Genomic DNA, 18,946 nt, shown 5'->3' on the forward strand with positions numbered 1-18,946 from the left:
AAGACAAAAAAATATCTCAGCTCTGTGGATGAGAGACAGATCAATATTTAAGTCCTTGACTCTCAGATATGAAAGTGAAACTAAACAGACGACACATGTGATTTACAGATGTGAGAGTGAAATTGGAGATTTATAGAAAAAAAAAAAAAGGACTTCAATATTAATTTCCCTGAAGACACAGAATTAAACACTGGAGTCATATGGATTACATTTATGTTGCCTTTATGTGCTTTTTGGAGCTTCAAATTTCTGGCCACCATTCACTTGCATTGTTTGGAATTGAAATATTCTTTTAAAAATCTTCATTTGTGTTCTGCTGAAGAAAGAAAGTCATACACATCTGGGATGGCATGAGAGTGAGTAAATTATATGAGAATTTTCATTTTTGGGTGAACTAACCCTTTAGGTTTGCAAGGTAGCTTCTTTTAGTTAATTACTCCCCAACACTGGTCCACAGATTGGCTCCTAAAGCGACTTGTAAAGCGAGTTGTTTTTAGTTGTAAATAATGTAATATGGTCAACAGGAATGCATATTATTTTGTTAACCATATGCCCAAACCCTAATCCTAAACTTATCTGTCAGTGGAGTAAAAATGTAATCTTAGCGGCAAAGTAAATGGTAAACACACTTGAATTAATGCAAAGATGTCTGGTGGGAGATGGTGCTCACCATAACTCACCAAAATGAGGTTGATGCCAGGGTACCGGAACATTCGGTAAAGACATGTCAAGTTTCTGTGTGATCATGTTGTGTCTATGCAAGTGTTATCATACAGTACAATGTGTCATAAAAAACTTGAAGGAAACAAAAACACACTTTATCAAATAAAAATTAACTATGTATTGCATGTATGAAAATGTTCAAATGGCTTTCTTTAAAAAGTTTTTTGCTGCAGCAACTGTGAATATCTTATCAGTAATGTAAAAAAATAAAAAATTAAAAATAAAATACCATTCTTCCTATTCAGCTGATTACATTTGTAATCAAACATTGAAATGCCTCCCTTCATGTGGTGTGTAGATGTTACAGCCCTTGAGGCCAGCGATCTCATTTAATAATCAATTCATTCCACTTTGTAAATTAATGTTTTTGTATTGCCTACAAAACCACAGAAAAAAAAAAAAAGAAAAAAGGAAGCCCTTTTTGTTGTGTCAGAGCATAGCGTAAAGATTAAAGCTTTTTTTTCCCCCCTTTCTCTTTGAACTACTGCGAGAGTGATGGTGAGGCTTCTCCATATAAACAATCACTTTTAGTTTTTTACTACTTAACATAAGTAACTAATACATATAGTATATCAAGCTAATATTGCAGATTTTGTTGCAATATAGCATATCAACATTCCTTATTCAGTATATTTCCTCTAAAGGATTTTGTGGGTGTTGATAAATGGAAAATAAGATAAAAATGTATTTCCAAGAAGCTACATTCTTCCACCTCTCCTCTGTTATGCTCCAATATATGACTCCTCTGTCTATTTGCTTGCATTATTTACCTATTTAACTTTTGGTATTAAACATACCAAACCAATGCATTAATAAATACAAGTAATTTTTTTAATCTCAAATGTCTTTTATTTCATACTGCTGTGTCTTGTCTTTAATTTGCAGTATTTACATTGTTGTCAATGTCTTACAAGCATATTCTAATTGATGAATGAGAAAAACTCAAAGTATCACAATACTAAGAAAACACTGACATTTTGTATAAACACTTTTACTTTCTCATTTTGTTTTAATTGAAGCTGATTTCTTCAATTTGTTGATTGATACCAACCATACAGCCCTAAATTAAGGGACAATACAAAACAAAAAAGCAGATAGAACTGATTATAATTAAAACTATCAAAGGTAAAATGCACATTTACTCTCACTATTGATACAGTGTAGGTCATATTAACTGCACGCACTAGCATAAAATGGATCTCTGTGAAAGACTAGTCACTATGGAAACGTAAAATGGGGAGAAAAGGGCCAGGCTGATACACAATCAAGGGAGGGCAGACACTGACACTGTTCGTTTAGAATTAAATGACGCGAACACATGAGGAAAAACATGGATTCAGTTGGGAGCGAGCGGCTTATCTCACAACTGTCTCATACTATTATTGGTATCATGTTACTGATAAAAGAGGTCAGTTGAGACATTGAAAGCCAATTCATGACAGTCAATTTGTAGTTTGTAACCAACATATTAATTTTATTATTTTATCATGCTTTGTCTAGCTGCAATAGCTTAAAAGAATTAAAAGTAGAGTCTTATTCGTAAAAATTATTTTCTGTTTTGCTAGCTCTGGCTTTGCTCTAGAGACTAGATACTTCCTCAGAAAACACATTATGGGAAGCTAATTGTGAACCATAAATGTCAGGTATGACTAATGCATGACCTGGGCAGAAAGACTGCAAGTGTCCCATGTTGCCTTTAAACGCTCCAGTGGTTGCAATGGAAATGCATTTGCTAAGAACCACAACAAAACCAGCGGGTCTAATGTGTGCTGTAAATCACAAGCTCTAAGGGGAGGGAGGTGTTTCGTTCAGTGTTTCGTTTCATGCATCCCTCTCCACATACATGTAAGTCTATTTGTTGGAACATTGACATTTTTGCAAACCATGTTGTACATTCAGATACATATTTAGAGGATATTTTAAACAGTTCCATTGCATTTGGTGAGATCACCTTTAAAAATTCAAATATAGGGTCAGGGTGGGGTGTTTGCATAAAAACCTGCATAATTATTTTGGACAAGCATTTGGTCAAAAGTTCTGGTATGGCCATATTTTATTATAGTTTTTTTATTCTTCATTTTGCAGTAATAATTGTTAAGGCTCTCCTTTTGGTGTCATATACAGAGTATTATGGGTAATTAGTTCATACAGAACTTATGAATTATTCATAAGCGACAGAATCACCAATAGTACACTTACTTCTCACTCCTGTCTAATAAAAGCTCAGTTATTCAGTGGTTACATTCTCACCAACATATTCTTTCCATTTACTCCACAACTGGCAAAAAGCTATAGAATTTACTAAGCAATTTTTCTCTGTTCGCTTTTAATTTATTTGAGATAAAAAAAGTTTTTTTTTTTTTTTTTTTTTTTAAATCAATCAGTTATATCCACTAACAGTTTGCATACCATTTTGCACTCAGTTCTCAATTAACAATTCTCCACACACTTTAAGTCCCTGTAAATTAGTCCCAGCAGAATTCAAAAAGCATTTTGGTATGTTAAAGCAAGACATCTCTATCCTGTAATTATCATGATGTCAGTCATATACTCTTTGTACCACCTTCTTTTTTACTTGTGTAGAACCAGGCTATTCAAGATCCTGCCATCTGCAAGTGAGAAATCCAAATGGGAGGGCTGAAGCAATTAGGAGGTTACAATTTAATTTCTACCAACTTCCAAAGGCTTGTATCACAGGGATTCAAACCAGACACCAAATATTAAACCACCCAGCCACCTGAGCCCTATTTGTGTGTGTGTGTGTGTGTGTGTGTGTGTGTTTTGAAGTTATTATGTGGATGACTACACCAAAGTCAAGCTCCATTGGTGTTGCAATGGACCAGTCAACTCCTAATACTATATTCCCTGTGAGTTTATTCTCATGCACCATTGCCCACAAGCCCACAGACAAGCAATGCATTATTAATCAATTCAATCTGAGGCCCAAAACCTGCCTTTTTGTTCAAACGTCCATCTAAGAATTTGAGCAAAGTACATTTTCTCAACATCTGTTTCGAGTTTTGCCAGTTCATCTCAGTCATGTTCAAGTCTAAAAAGAATCTTCATATCATAAGAGACATTAGGTAATGCATTTGGGGACTAAGAGGACACATAGCTATACAAGTCTCGTATAAGGTTGTTTCATATTCAGTACCTTTGCATTCATTTTTAGTTCAGATATTTGGGTGTGAAATCACACCATCAAATACTGGTAAATTCAAACAAAGATCCTTACAGATATAAAAGAAATGCTTCTTGTTCTTGATGTCATTCTACTGCTCAGAATTCTCAGCACATGTGTTTACTTATTGGCTTTTCTTCTACCATGACATAAACCTCATAGCCTGTGTTGGGAAAAGACAGATTTGGACTTTGGACAAAACAAAAGACTAGAATTTACAACAAAAAGCGTAGAGCCCTAAACAAAAGAAAACCGCACAAAGATCAGCATAGGTTATGTGAAAGTGGAGCTGAATTTCACAGATGAATTTCAGTTCACACAGCTGGACTACATTGTCTTTGATTCTTATTTTTGTAGTTCTATACTGAGACCATAAGCACTTAGGCTTGAGAGTGAACTCCACCTTTGCTTGTTATAACATACAAAGCTGTGTCATTTGTTCCAAACAGATAAGGAAACATAGCCGTTACCTGCTGTATACTATCCGTTTTAACAGAGCTCTTTCGTAAAGACCACAGCTGTTGGTGTATCCAGCAGCGCTGGTTTAATTGAGCCACACACATTGACTGGGTTTAACAGACTAAGTAAATAATGAGAAAGGAACAGAGACTGGCTTCTCTTTAAGGTTCGGAATGAAGCACAGTTGGAAAGGGAAAAATAAATCCAAGGGCACTTAGTCTCTTTTGATCCTTATGGGTGTCCTTTGGAATAGCTTCCCTTTGGGTTTGGTTAATTGGATTGTTTATTTGTCTCTCTAATTTGTATTCTTCACCCGAACAGCTCTCAGACTTAAGCTAAACTTAAGTTAATGTTTTATCCAGTGGGGCAACTGCTGTGGTGTGACATGTGGTGACATTTATATATAATCACTGAGGTGATAAATTCCACAGTTCTTCCGGTTCATTGTCTTCTGCTTCATCCCTTTCTCTAATTTGGGTGGACAGGCAGTCCAGCGGGAGAGATGAGAATGAGAGCGACATTTAGAAAAAGATGTTCAGGCGGTAGTGTATTATCATGGAGTCCTGTAGTCCCCTTCCTGGCCCTGCTATATTTGGCCTGGCTTGGACAGATATGCAATGAGGGCCACCACCACGCCCACGTATACCCCGGTCCCAATGGTGATGGAGAGAGCGGCCAGGAATAGGGCTCGTCTTGAGGCAATGCTAGCCAGTGGGAAGTCTCCTTTAGTCACGGCTTTGCTGGTCTGGAACAAAGAAAGAGAGGGATTGTAAGGAAGTAGCAAGATGAAAGGATGCACTGACCAATGAAAATGTATTTCATTTGCCCAATTTTCCAATGAACCGAATGCATCAGAAACACTTCACAATGATGTTCTATATGTTAACATTAATTAATGCAATAGTTAACATGAACTAACAAATTTGAACAATACTTTTAAAGCATGTACAGTATTAATATTGGTTAATTGGTTAAATGATAATTTCTGATACATTTTAAAGGAATATTACGGGTTCAGTACAAGTTAAGCTCAATCGACAGCATTTGTTGCATAACGTTGTTTACCAGAAAAAAAAAATATTTTGACTCATCCCTCATTTTCTTAAAAAAAGAAAAAAAAAAAAAGAAAAAGAAATCGCAGTTACAGTAAGGCTCTTACAATGGAAGTAAATGGGGCCAATTTTTGGAGGGTTTAAAGGCAGAAATGTGAAGCCAATAATATTATAAAAGCCCTTACATTAATTCTTCTGTTAATACTTGTGTAATATTTGAGCTGTAAACTCTCTGTGTTAGTATTAAATTTTTTATTTTATTTATTTATTTATTTATTGGTAAATTATACTCGGAGACTGCTTTTGTTCACAACATATGTTTATTTAAAAATAAATAAATAAATACATTTGGGGGGTTACTATATGGCAGGTCTCTTTAACTACTTTTTTCGAGGCTAGATTATCCAGATGAAAACTCAATGGAGGCCAAAAATTTTTCCATATTTTTCTTACCTAACAGTTTTATTGTTACTAACGTGTTAACGTGAATAACAAAACAATGTCAGTAGTGGGTGTTTGTTTACATTAAAACAGTCAGGGTATTTAATTTATATTTTTTTAGATCTGGCCATAAATTCCTTTTTAAGATCTGGCTGAAGAACAAAATTGACCTCACATCCTCAAATAACCAATAGGTTTTGATTAACTTTACTTTGAAAATAAAAACATACAATGTAGGGCTATTGTTTATGAAAATAGAAGAAGAACATTTAGATCTGCTAAAGTCTGTATATCTTTGACAATATTAACCCACCTAAGAAAACAATGGCAATCTAATGTAGAACTGTCTTTTTAGATAAAATAATGAAAAAATGCAATGCCTGTTCTTCCTTTTTCTCTATTATCCTACCATGCAGGAGAAGAAAATGAGCCTTTCCTTGTCCTGCACATATTGTATGGTGAATTTGTGCAGATAATCATTGGTAAGCGGAAAACAAACTGATTTGATGATGTTCGGGATTGAGAACTCTGACACACGTCTGATTATAGAACTAAACACAATCAGGATATATGCATGTATGCAGGTTTAATGACACTTCATTTTATCACTTTTAACGAGCACAACTGACCCTGAACAGATGAGACACACCCGTTTAACACTTGAAGAATGGAAAATAAAAGCGAACACTTATGTGTATTTTCTTTAAAGGTTCGGTTTTCGTCATCCATTTATCTTTTGTTACAAAAGGTTGTGCATATGACCTGACATCACTTCTGTAACAGCTGTGAAGTATTTAAGTCTGTAGTATTGACTGCAAAGCAATTTGCATACATACATCTGATTGAATGAGACGTGATAAAATGTGCTCACCTAAAAGTTGCTGGGTCATTTATTAAAGAGCAGTGTAACTGAACTAAGCCCAGACAAGCTTAAACATGCGCTCCACTGATGCTGTTGCATGTGCTGCTGTGTGTTGTTCAAGCACTGGTTTACAGAGTAACGTCGACATGGCAATGATTTTGTTAAAGTGGATATAACTTTTTATAAAAAGGTTATTATGTGATTTATCACTCTAAAATTATGTTAATATGCATATTGTTTGTCTTATGGCTATACTTTTGAAACAGTGAGTATTTTAACGTTTACAAAAAGCCCCATTTACTTCCATTGTAAGAGCCTAACTGTAACCCAGAATTGTTTTTTTTTTTTTTTTTTTATAAAAAGGAGGGACATGTCGAAATGTATTTTTATAACATTAAATTAACATTAACCAAAATGCAGTTAAAATTTTACATTAGCCTACCTAATGCATTACTAATGTTACTGTACAGAACTTTCATGCAAAAAGTTACCAATGCATCAGTACAATGTTTGGAAAAAGAACAAGATACTGGACTGATTTCACTACTACTGAATATACACTTGCCTGCAAAAGTCAGTTACAACTTTAGTAACCAGTCTCAGTTCACACAGTGGTTGTACTGCTTAAACAGTATATATATATATATATATATATATATATATATATATATATATTTTTTTTTTTTTTTTTTTTTTTTTGTTGTTGTTTTAAAAATCTAAGCCGTTCCTTTAGGAACATTTCTTTTTATTTTTTTATAATTGTCATTTCCTTTGTTTTGGTCATTAAATGCTCTCAGTCCCTGCTGGTTTCCCCTTTTAAACCTTTAAAAGAAACACCCTTGATGTTTCAGTCATGATCAATGTTGCAGCAGACATGAGGGAAAACAGCTGCTGGAGTTATACAGACTTTCTTTTTGTCAACATCTAACTTCCCTTATTGTTTCTTTTTCTTTCTTGTAATGAGGGACAGTGGCAGGAGGGATGAGCCAAAAATGACAGCTAGAAGAGTTTTTAAGAGTTTTTGATGCAGCTGTTGCAATTCCCTCGGTATATTAGTGGTATGATTGCTTTGTAGATTTAAAGGGATAGTTAATCCAAAAATGAACATTTTGTCATTATCCAACCCCTATGACTTACTTTCTTCTGTGCAATACAAAAGGTGGATATAAGGTTGAATGTTAGACTCAGTCATTATTCACTTTCATTGTATCTTTTTTCTATACAATGAAAGTGAATGGTGACTGAGGCTGTCGGTCCCTACCATTCTGCCTAATATCTCCTTTTGTGTAACAACGGAAGAAAGACTACAGGTTTGGAATCAAAGAATTTTCATTTCTGCGTGAACTATCCCTTTAGAAACACTCAATCTTGTACTATTACCACCTGGGGGTTTTAAAGAAAAGACATGTGACTTGAAATAACAATTAAATGCCTTATCTAATGTTTGCAGTTTCCATAAAACCACATGCTGAAAGTAAGCTGTGCTGAGAGCTATTAGACCTAAAAAGGGAATATCACACTGCCTTAATTTCTTTAATACCAGTGCCTATGAAGGCCCATCTAATTGTTTAATCAATCTATTTCCCCAGTTCAAATGAATAATTAAGTCATAGTATGATGCTCATTTACTGAGAACATGGCTCAAGGGCTGAGCGAATCTAACAGGGTGAATAGTAAGCTGCCACTATTATGTACAATATTCTATTTCCCCACAGCATGATGTCTTTCAAGTGTAAACAAGCACACATGCAGTAAAAAGCTGATTTGTGTGTGTTGTAACTCTTTTGAGTCTGGTGTCCATTTTAGTATATTCTGCAGAAAGTGGAAAGATTTACCAGTCACACATGGCTCCCGCTGTGGGAGGTGTCTTGCTCACTTTGTCACTGCATCTGACCCTCTAGTCCAAGGAAAACACTATTGATTTTTACTACTACGCTTGGTGACAGTCAATAATGGGTTGTTTGGAAACACCAGTGCACCAGCTGAGTTGGTATGTTAACTTGTTTTAGCAAATTTTCTTTATTATCTTTAAAATACAAGAGGCACTGTCTTGCTCAAAGATTCACTGCCATAAATATTTACAAATTCTAACATACTAGGAACTATTGTATGTGTAATACAATATTTGTATGGCCTTTGTAAATCCAATACTCATATTGTATTAATGTCATCAAAGTCCTATACAAGTCAAAGGCCCTGTTTACACCTGGTATTATCAGGACAGATTGCTATTTACATGTTGTAGTAATGTGTGTTACATCCTGTGTAATTGGATTTCAAGGGGAGGGTCTCTAATTTAGTGTGCATACTGTACATAACCCATTACATCAGTGTATTGCTGCATATTAATAAAGCACAAAAAAGTTTAATGTTGTGTGACTTCATGTTGATATCAGGCATACTGAAGATGTTCTGTGAAGTCTTGTGCATGACTATGTATGGGTTTTTCAAAAAAAAAAAAAAAAATTCTGATTGAAAGACTGTTTAAAAGGGTCTTTTAGGTTTTAAACCTTGTTTTAGTGCAATCGATAATCGACAGGTGAGTAGGGAGTCCTTTTATGTTGTCCGGGACAAATTAGGGCTAATCAGCAGTTACAATATGTCTTGGGCACCGTTTATGCCTGCATTTAGTGCTAAGCTCTTTGGTTATCAGATCACCCTAGACAGAGGTGCTAAAGAAATGGTTCACCCAAAAATAAAAAAGCTGTCATCATTTACTCACCCTGGTTTTTTTGATAACTTTCTGTCTTATGTGGAACACAAAAGTAAATGTCTATAGCAGAATGCCCAAGCTGCATTTTTTTCTATAAAGTCACATTGAATGGTGACAATGGCTGTCAAACAAGATTTTTGAAAGAAAGAATTAAAGAATTAAAGAAACAAATTACATTTCTGTCTGTTCCTCACACAAAGATATAATATTAATTCAGAAATCTTGTAATATAGTGCATGAGTCATTGGGAATACTTTGATAAAGCTTATATGGTGCTTTTTGTCCTTTTTTGGAGCTTGTTAGCCCCTGGTACCCATCCACTTTCATTGCAATGAAAAGAGCAGCTCAGACATTTTGCAAAATCTCATTTGGTGTTCCAAAAATGTATACAGGTTTGGAAATCCATGATGGTGAGTAAATTATGAGTTTTCATTGTTAGTGAACTGTACCTTTAATACAAGGTGTAAGCAGGATCAGAGTGCTTCATTAGTTACATGAAGTTATTTTCTCTCTCTTTCCAAGAACAGCAGGAGTGAGACAGAGATGGATTTGAGAGGGAGGAGTTAGAGGCAAAGGGTGGGCGACACTCCTCATGAACATTCAACCCTATGCCGAGGGGAAGGTAAGAGCATCTATTCAGGATGTTCTCTGAGGAATATAGCCAGCCAGGAGACAGGGCAAAAACATTCAAAATTTTATCAGATTTTCTTATTTCCATCCTCCTCACACACACTGCAGTTGCATTCTAGACAACAGTGAAATCATCCACTTTCCCTGAACAACACCACCATCATCATAATTACTCTGGGAGAATTAACTTGGCTCCTGACAAGATAATTCACTCTTTCACGGACTAAAAGATAGTTGATAATAAAAAAAAAGGCTCATTCTAAGGTGGAAAAAAGAAGAACAGTATTCTGTTCTGCAAGTTATGGAGGTCAAAAGTATCTTTACATTGGTACCAAGTAGGAATGTTAGTGAATAATCAATGATCGATTATTCGTTGTTAATAATTTGATCAATTCAGCAGGACAAATGGGTTCAGTATCATGCCAGCATATAGGTAAAATAGTCTATATAGTTATCCACTGCTAGGGGGCGCACTGGTGCTTGTGCGCTACATGTCACGTCCTGTCAGCAACACAGAATAAAAAACTACTTTGTAAAAAAAGCTTGTAAAAATGAAGATAGGGTCAGTGTAATCATGGAGCATTTCTTTATAGATGTACATTACATTTACTGCATAAACCGTGATAGTGTGTTAAAGTAGAATATGACAACAAGCAGTGTTGATCCGCCAGTCTCCCCACGTCATCCACACAGATAATCATGTCAGTTCTAGCCGGTAGAGCATGAGGCACATTCACCTGAAATCTCACCATCACCAGTGTAGAGGTATGTATGCAATTATGTATTTATTTGGTAAGTAACCTTGTAATAGGCACGATCCTCTCCGTATCAGAATCCTGATCATGGTTTATTTTACGATTAAAAATGGCTGATTATACAATTCCTTACAAATCAAACAAACACTGACAGAAACAGTAGTATTACATTTGTTACTCACAGGCATTAATGTTGTGTCCAATATAGATGGCACTGCTCCATCTTTCAATATAAGTTTCTTTGCAAATTCTGAATCATAATAGTTCTCAAAAGAATCCTAAGAGAAATGTGCCAAACAAAACATAATCCCACATTGAACCGTTTAGGAAGTTCATTTAAATAAGCCATTAATTTCTTATGTTGGAATCCTTCAGAAGGCTATGCAGAGATGCAGTTTTTCGACAACCAGGAACACAAGTTTAGGGACCTAACTTGACATCTTAATCTTTTTGTTGGTTAAAAGCAAACTACAGTAACAATAGTACCACCTTCAGTGTTAAAGTACCTCAGCTGCTCTATCAGTTCACCACAATGATTACATATGTTGTGGAGGCGGGGCTACTCAAATTACAATCTAGTCATTTTTGCAGAGTAGAAACAATAAATGCTCTTTTTGGACAGGAGAGGAAGTTTTGACCCCTTTAAACAGTTGTCTACATGCACATACTTGGTTGACTTTCATGTTGGTCTGTCAAAAATCAAACTTTGTATAATAAAGGTTTAATTGAAGAAAAATATGCATCTTGTATTTTTTCAAGCTGTTCATTACTTACAGTTTATTAATTGTTAATCGATTTTCATTCATTAATAACGATTGTCGATTAAGAAAATGTCTAAAATTTGCCAAGTCATTGTGGCAAACCAAGTCAATCCTTTTAAAGAATTTGAACACATGATCTGTGAGTGTGGCTTAGTGCATGAGTGGTAGGGCTGGGTATTGCCAACCACCTTTCAATATATATTGCAATATATGTCATGATGCAATACACCATCATACATCACAATATTATAATTGGATCGTGACAGAAACTGCTCCAAATGCAAGAATCAGTGAAAGAAAGAGTGGTTTAGTTTCGCTCTTGGGCATCACAGACCACACTGAGAAACGGCATATCAGATTTTATGCCTGTATAAATGACCCATTTCTTAATCTTTTTAACTTTTGAACATGCTACGAACACACAAATTGATGAGTACAAATATTGATACAAGGCTCTAAAGTATCAACATTGTAGGAGCTTTCTTGGTCCAAAATTCAGTCCAAAATTAAGCCACCCTTCTGTAGCAGAAGGTTGAGGGATTTTACAATGCACATAAATCCAGTAATGATCTCCAAACAAAGGCTGCATGGTCGAAAAGCTGTATGCTCTCCAAGTTCACGTCTTTTCCCAGCTTCCTTCTCATATACAGGGGTGATACCAAAATAAAAGTCATCAATCCATAAATTAAAAATCAAAAACATACAAAATCTATAAATATTCAATTCAACAATTCAACTTTTCACAATTCATAATCAACCCAACAATTAATTTAACTAAACAAATAAATACATTTAATTACATTCAAACTTAAATAGCTCCAACAAATACAACATTGAAAAAGTATCACAATATATCGATATATGCTTCTAGCAGCTCAGCCCTAATGAGTGGTATAATGCACTTCTTGGTCAAAATGCCTGTCTTGGCAAGACATCAATGTAAACATAATCGGTTTGTCTTGAGTAAATGTAAACAAGCGGGACAAAAAATTAATTCCTGTCAAAAGATTAGAATTATAGCATCTGTGCATTAGTCCTTTCAATGCACAGTAAATACAGCCTAATAGACCTACCACTGTCTATTACGCTGCTAATATTAGTCAACACAATTAATAAACAAATGTGAAAAGCACTCACTTATTTCTTAGTTTTTTTATTACTTACTGTTATTTCAATAAGCAATTGAAAAACTTTGAAGCAATGGGAAATACTTGAAGACTACCTATTTATTGTATCATTTGACTTTTTAAATAAAGGTTTGTGTTCAATAGCATATTCGTTTTTGTTGTGCTATCGAAATAGGTATCAAGAATGGCAAAATTTAACTTGTATTAGTATCGATCACGGGATTTTTGGTATCGTGACAACCCTACTGCAAGTGCAAATGAAGCTCAAAACATGCAGCACCAGCAGCATCACACTTGTCACTCCCATCTGAACAGTGCAATCATTTAAATATGTTTACACAATTTATATTAGAGGGGTGCATGATATCTGTGCAGTTACAAAAGCAAATCTGTTTGCTCGTATAATGGGTATTATAATGAGGCACCTATTCTGAGCTGATAAAGATCACAAACTCTCCTCTCTCAGGAGACCGAAGGCGTCTTTCTTTCTTGTGAAAACGTGTGTAAGAATTCATCTTGGCTGGCTGTTTATAGATGTGTCTCTTCTGACTCACATGTCATAGGGAGTGAAATGTTTTGCAGACTTAATCATCATTAGGCTATGGTTTGCTCTCTGCACTTACCCCCTGAGAAAAGTAGAAAGCGGCAATGCCCAGAGGCCAGAAGCAGCAGAGCATGGAGAAGATAGCAAGGCCCAGGTGATCACGAGGAGGGATGACAATGAAGTTGTCCTCACTCTCACTGTCGCTGGAGCAATCTGTCTACAGGGAGAGAGAACATTAATTAAAATCACTTTGAATTTTGTCATCTGATCCTTGTTGAGGAATGTATAGACTGGATTAATGTACAACAGGCCGTGGTATTGATACAGATTTCCCATTTCGATTTGATTCTGATTAGGTTCCGATTTATATGGTTATATTTCAGTTATAATGTCCATTTTGCTTACATATGAAAGATGTTTATTATACAGGGGACCTTCTAACGAATTCTTATCTCATAATTAAATAAATATTTTTCCTTAAAACACATTTGCCACAATTATTGGCACCCCTAGAAATTCTTGTGAGTAAAATATATCTGAAGTATTTTCCCATTCATATTTTACAGATTTTGATACACCTGGGTGACTAGGAAAATGAAACTGTTCAGCTATAACTTCCTGTTCCAAATTCCCTTAGTCATCCATCACAATGGGTAAGACCAAAGAATAAATTTATGATGTGCAGCAAAAGGTTGTTGAGTTTCACAAAATGGGAAGTGGCTATAAGAAAATAGCTAAAACATTGAAAATACCCATTTCCACCATCAGGGCAACAATTAAGAAGTTCCAATCAACTGGAGATCTTAAGAATTGGCCTGGAAGAAGACGTGTGTCTATATTGTCTCCATGCATGGTGAGAAGGATGGTTCAATTGGCCAAAAACTCTCCAAGGATCACAGCTGGAGAATTACAGAAATTAGTTGGGTCTTGGGGTCAGAAAATCTCCAAAACTACAATCAGATGTCACCTACATCACAACAAGTTGTTTGAGGGTTTCAAGAAAAAAAGCCTCTGCTCTCATCCAACAGCAAACTCAAGCGTCTTCAGCTTGACACTACTGGACCAGGTTCTATGGTCAGATAAAACTAAAATAGAGCTTTTTGGCAGCAAACACCAGAGATGGGTAGCCATATGGAAAAGTAACTCATGCCCACGGTTAAATAAGGTGGTGGATCTTTAAGGTTGTGGGGCTGTTTTTATGCCAGAGGTCCTGAACATCTTGTTCGGATACATGGTATGATGGACTCTATCATAAAAAAATCAAAACCTGGCTGCCTCTGCCAGAAAGCTTAAAATGGGCCCTGGTTGGATATTTCAGCAGGACAATGATCCAAAACACACAACAAAATCAACACAAAAATGGTTCACTGACCACAAAATCAAGGTTCTGCCATGGCCATCCCAGTCCCCTGACCTGAACCCCATAGAAAACCTGTGGGGTGAACTGAAGAGGTGAGTCACCAGTGTGGACCTTGGAATTTGAAGGATCTGGAGAGATTCTGTATGGAGGAATGGTCTCAGATCCCTTGCCACGTGTTCTCCAACCTTATTAGGCATTATAGGAGAAGACCCAGAGCTGTTATCTTGGTAAAGGGAGGTTGCACAAAGTATTGAATAAAAAGGTGCCAATAATTGTGCCACACATATATTTGACAAAAATATTTGTTTTTTGATAAAACTTGAGTTGTGTTTGCTATTGTGTGTTATCCATTAGAGAATAGATTTTTGAATGAAAGATCAAAAGGATAAACAATGCACATTTTTTTTCACAGCCTTCTTTGCTCATATTTACCAAGGGTGCCAATATTTTTGGCCACAGTTGTATATTGTTACAAGGTTATTGTTTACATGCATAATTTGTACTATTTACAAGTATTTACTTTGATTTGAAGAACAAGTGCCAAACCAGTACTGCCTTTTTAAGAATAGCAGCAGGCGTCTCACAGAAGTGTTTTGTTTGGTTGAGCGCATATTAACGAGAGTAGAGTTAAATGGCTTCTTTACTGCATTCGTGCTATGTGTGATTAGAATTAAATGCTTTTTTTATTTTTATTTTTTTTTTTTATCAACGACTGATTTTAAAGAACGGAAAGGATATTCAAAGAGACATTTTTCGGAGGGCTTTGTAGCTCAGCGAGCACTGACGCTGACCACCACCCCTGGAATCCCGAGTTCGAATCCAGGGTGTGCTGAGTGACTCCAGCCAGGTCTCCTAAGCAACCAAATTGGCCCGGTTGCTAGGGAGGGTAGAGTCACATGGGGTAACCTCCTCGTGGTCGTGATTAGTGGTTCTCGCTCTCAATGGGGCGTGTGGTAAGTTATGCATGGATCGCAGAGAGTAGCATGAGCCTCCACATGCTGTGAGTCTCCGCTGTGTCATGCACAGCGAGCCACATGATAAGATGCGCGGATTGACTGTCTCAGAAGCGGAAGCAACTGAAACTTGTCCTCTGCCACCTGGATTGAGGTGAGAAACCGCTCCACCACAAGGACCTACCAAGTATTGGGAATTGGGCATACGAAAATGGGGAGAAAATAAAAAGAATCGATATTGAGATTGTTCAAACGATGATCACGGTGCATCGGAGAATCTATATTTTTACCCAGTCCTAATGTACAATACACAAATACTATGTGTATTTCCTAAATTGGAATTCAAAATAAAAGTAACTTTCAGTGCCCCAATAAGTATTTGGCCATTTAATGTATGACTGTCTTTGCATTACAGTTGCAATCAAAATTATTCAACCCCCCTGACCAGCAATACATTCTGGTGATGTGAATTAAAATACATCAACTAAAACCTCAGTAAACAGTCAAAGTAAGTAATTTTGAGAACAAAGAGTTTTTAAAATAAAAAGATAACTAATTCTCTCCACAAATGTCATGTCAAAAATATTCAACCCCCAAAGTCAATCATTTGTGGAGCATCCTTTATCCTTAATAACAGGCTTCGGACACCTCTCTATTAGAATTTTTACACATTTCTCATGAGCAAAAGCTTCCAGCTCATTTACATTCTTTGGTTTCTGTGCTGCCACCGCTTCCTTGAAATCCCAACAAAGGTTTGCAATGGGATTTTAATGATGGACTGAAAGTGCCATTTAAGGACATTCCACGACCTATCACTGAACCAGATTTTGGACAACTTGGATGTATCCTTGGTTTTACTGTCTTGCTGGAAAGTCCAGTGATCACCGAGCTTCAATTTACACACTGAATGCATCACATTTTTCATGCCAAAATGGCCTGAAAGAATCCATGGTGTCAGTCACATTGTCAGCATAGCCGTTTCCTACAGCCGCAAAACACCCCCATAACAGGACTGACCCACCTCCATGCTTGACTGTGGGGATGGTGTCGTTCTTGTCATCACCTTGTCATCTGACTCCAGACGTACTGCTGACCCATGAGTCTAAAACTCATTTTCAGTTTAGTGTCATACGTCTATAAAACCTTCTTCCAGGACTCCACAGATCTTTCCTATTTCTTTCCTATTACTTCTTGAATATTCAAGTCAACATTTCCCTTGGTGAAGTTTTGCTTTCTTCCACACCCCAAGAAGGTTGCTGTCATACCATATTTAAAAAAATGTATGAATGGTGATGCCAACTTTGTCTATTGGAAACTGAAGTGCCTTGGAAATGTACTTTTAGCCATGACTTTTCTTGTGTAATGAAATAATCTCCTCTATTAGCTTATTTGTAATTGCTTTTTTTGCATAGAAATACATTTTTGCTTACAACGCTAAACTTAAATTTTAAAACTTAAATAAGTGCCATTGCAGATTGATGACTTAATTTTGTTTTAAAACAATTACTTGTGTAGCCTTACATATTTAAGAAACAGCTACATGCAATAGGGGTTGAATAATTATGACATGGCTGTATTTTTTAAAAATCCTGCTATTTAGAAAGTTATATATTAGGTTATATATTCACACTATGACTTTGAATGTGTCACTCAACTGATATAGATGTAAAGTTAAAAAAGTCTGGGTCATCAGAAAAGCTTACCTTTGTAAATACTTACTGTCTTGGGGGGGTTGAATAATTTCGATTGCCAATGTAAATAACAAAATGTCAAACCAATTGGAATTTATTTTAAATAAATATAGCACAAATACATATTTAGGCAAAAAAATAAATAATAAAAAATTGCACTTGAAGAAGATTGTTAGGTTTCAAATTATAAAACAAAAGATATTATTTGAAATGAAGACACTTAAGTGTTTGGACACTTTTTGGATGTCAAATGTCCATAGTTCATGCAATGAATTACACTCATGGTTAATCTCTGTTAGAACACTGTGAAAGGTTCTTAGCTCTCTTGGATAGGAGGAAGCGGGAGCCGGGTAAACAATCCACACATCACATTTATTGACAACACTTTTCAGTGTGACACACACAATAACATTCACAAACACTGCTTTTCAGCATCACCAACATCTTCGCACACATACAGCTCCATGTGTCCCTCTCACTGTTGACTTTTCAGCCCAATGTGGAATTCACACTTCTACCCAGCTGTGTGCGTCTCTCTCTCTCTCTGTGTGGCTCTGGCTACGGCTTTATCCCTCGCCCGTCAACACCGCAGTCGGCAACAACTGCGAGCAGTAATTCACCCCTGGTGCCCGACCTCACTCTGCACCATCATCGCTCGGCCACGCACTGCTCGCCACATACCCCCATCGCCCAACTCAGGCTCCCCGGCCTGTGCCTTACTCTCCCCCCCCCCATTTCTGGAGAGGAAATGCTCCCCTTTCGGCCAACCCGGTGCCGGATGGTTTTCCCCTCCTCCGGGGGAACAGGAACAGGTCTAGGGGAAGGAGAGGGGGAGGACTACTGGACCACTCAGCCGTCCCTTTCGGTAGCCTGCTGACGAACCGCTCCAGTACCACCAGATCAAATATCTTTGTCGCAATCCTGAGCCAGCAGCGAGGACTCCACGGCAGCATTGTCTTCGTCCAATCCCGGGTTTTGGCACCACTGTAATACGACTAGTGGCTTTTCAGCTCCTAATAAACACAACCGCGTCACACTGCTATGCATCTCTCTCTGCTCGTCTCTGACATGGTCTCTCCTTTTATCATTCTCCCCAGGGCTTACTGCAATCAGAAACAGGTGTCCGACATCATAATGCTCAGGTATGTACCCTTACCGCTTTCTCCCTCTCCGGACGAATGCCCAACCACGCCCCCAATTCCACAAACGCCTGAATGAACTTAAGGGGAACTGACTTCATACATCCACTAAAAATCACCTTGAGACCAGATGATAAAAATAATTTTAAAAATGGAAGAAATTTTAAATAAGAACTGAGAAAATGTCTAGTGTCATTTGGACATCCTTTGTAATATAAGCCTGCCAGCTTGTCACATACTGTAGGTCTAATAATCTATGCCTGATCTTCAACCATTGCAGTGTTTCCAGATCACAACAATGTGTAAATTTTGCATAATTTGTTCAGTTCTTTGCTTTGATTCCAGTGATACTCTTGAGTAACTAAAAATAACACGGCCAGGTGGAGAGTGTGCAGAGAAGAGAGCTGTTATGAGAATATTTCTGGATTGATTCACAGCAATAAGCTGCAATCATCACTGTGAAGGATAGCTCTGTCACCAGGGTTTTATCTGTGAAAATAATAGGCCTACCTCTCTATAAAATAACATGGGATGTTAGATTGGATTTCTCTGTAA

General features: G+C 36.7%; 1 protein-coding gene across 3 annotated transcripts in view; it reads right to left on the reverse strand.

Annotated features, from left to right (window-relative positions):
• Positions 1 to 1,565: 1,565 nt before the first annotated feature.
• The window catches only part of LOC127410045 (synapse differentiation-inducing gene protein 1-like), a 54,588-nt gene continuing 37,207 nt past the window's right edge, over positions 1,566 to 18,946 (reverse strand). For all 3 annotated transcript variants that reach the window (XM_051645055.1, XM_051645053.1, XM_051645054.1), the window contains 2 exons: positions 13,328 to 13,465; positions 1,566 to 5,108 (listed from right to left, as the gene is read on the reverse strand). In XM_051645055.1, the coding sequence (XP_051501015.1) occupies positions 4,950 to 5,108; positions 13,328 to 13,465 (297 nt within the window). In that variant the 3' untranslated portion in view covers positions 1,566 to 4,949. The remainder of the gene's footprint in view (positions 5,109 to 13,327; positions 13,466 to 18,946) is intronic.

Source organism: Myxocyprinus asiaticus, chromosome 19 (genome assembly GCF_019703515.2).
Source record: "Myxocyprinus asiaticus isolate MX2 ecotype Aquarium Trade chromosome 19, UBuf_Myxa_2, whole genome shotgun sequence".
In the NCBI taxonomy this organism is placed as follows: domain Eukaryota; kingdom Metazoa; phylum Chordata; class Actinopteri; order Cypriniformes; family Catostomidae; genus Myxocyprinus; species Myxocyprinus asiaticus.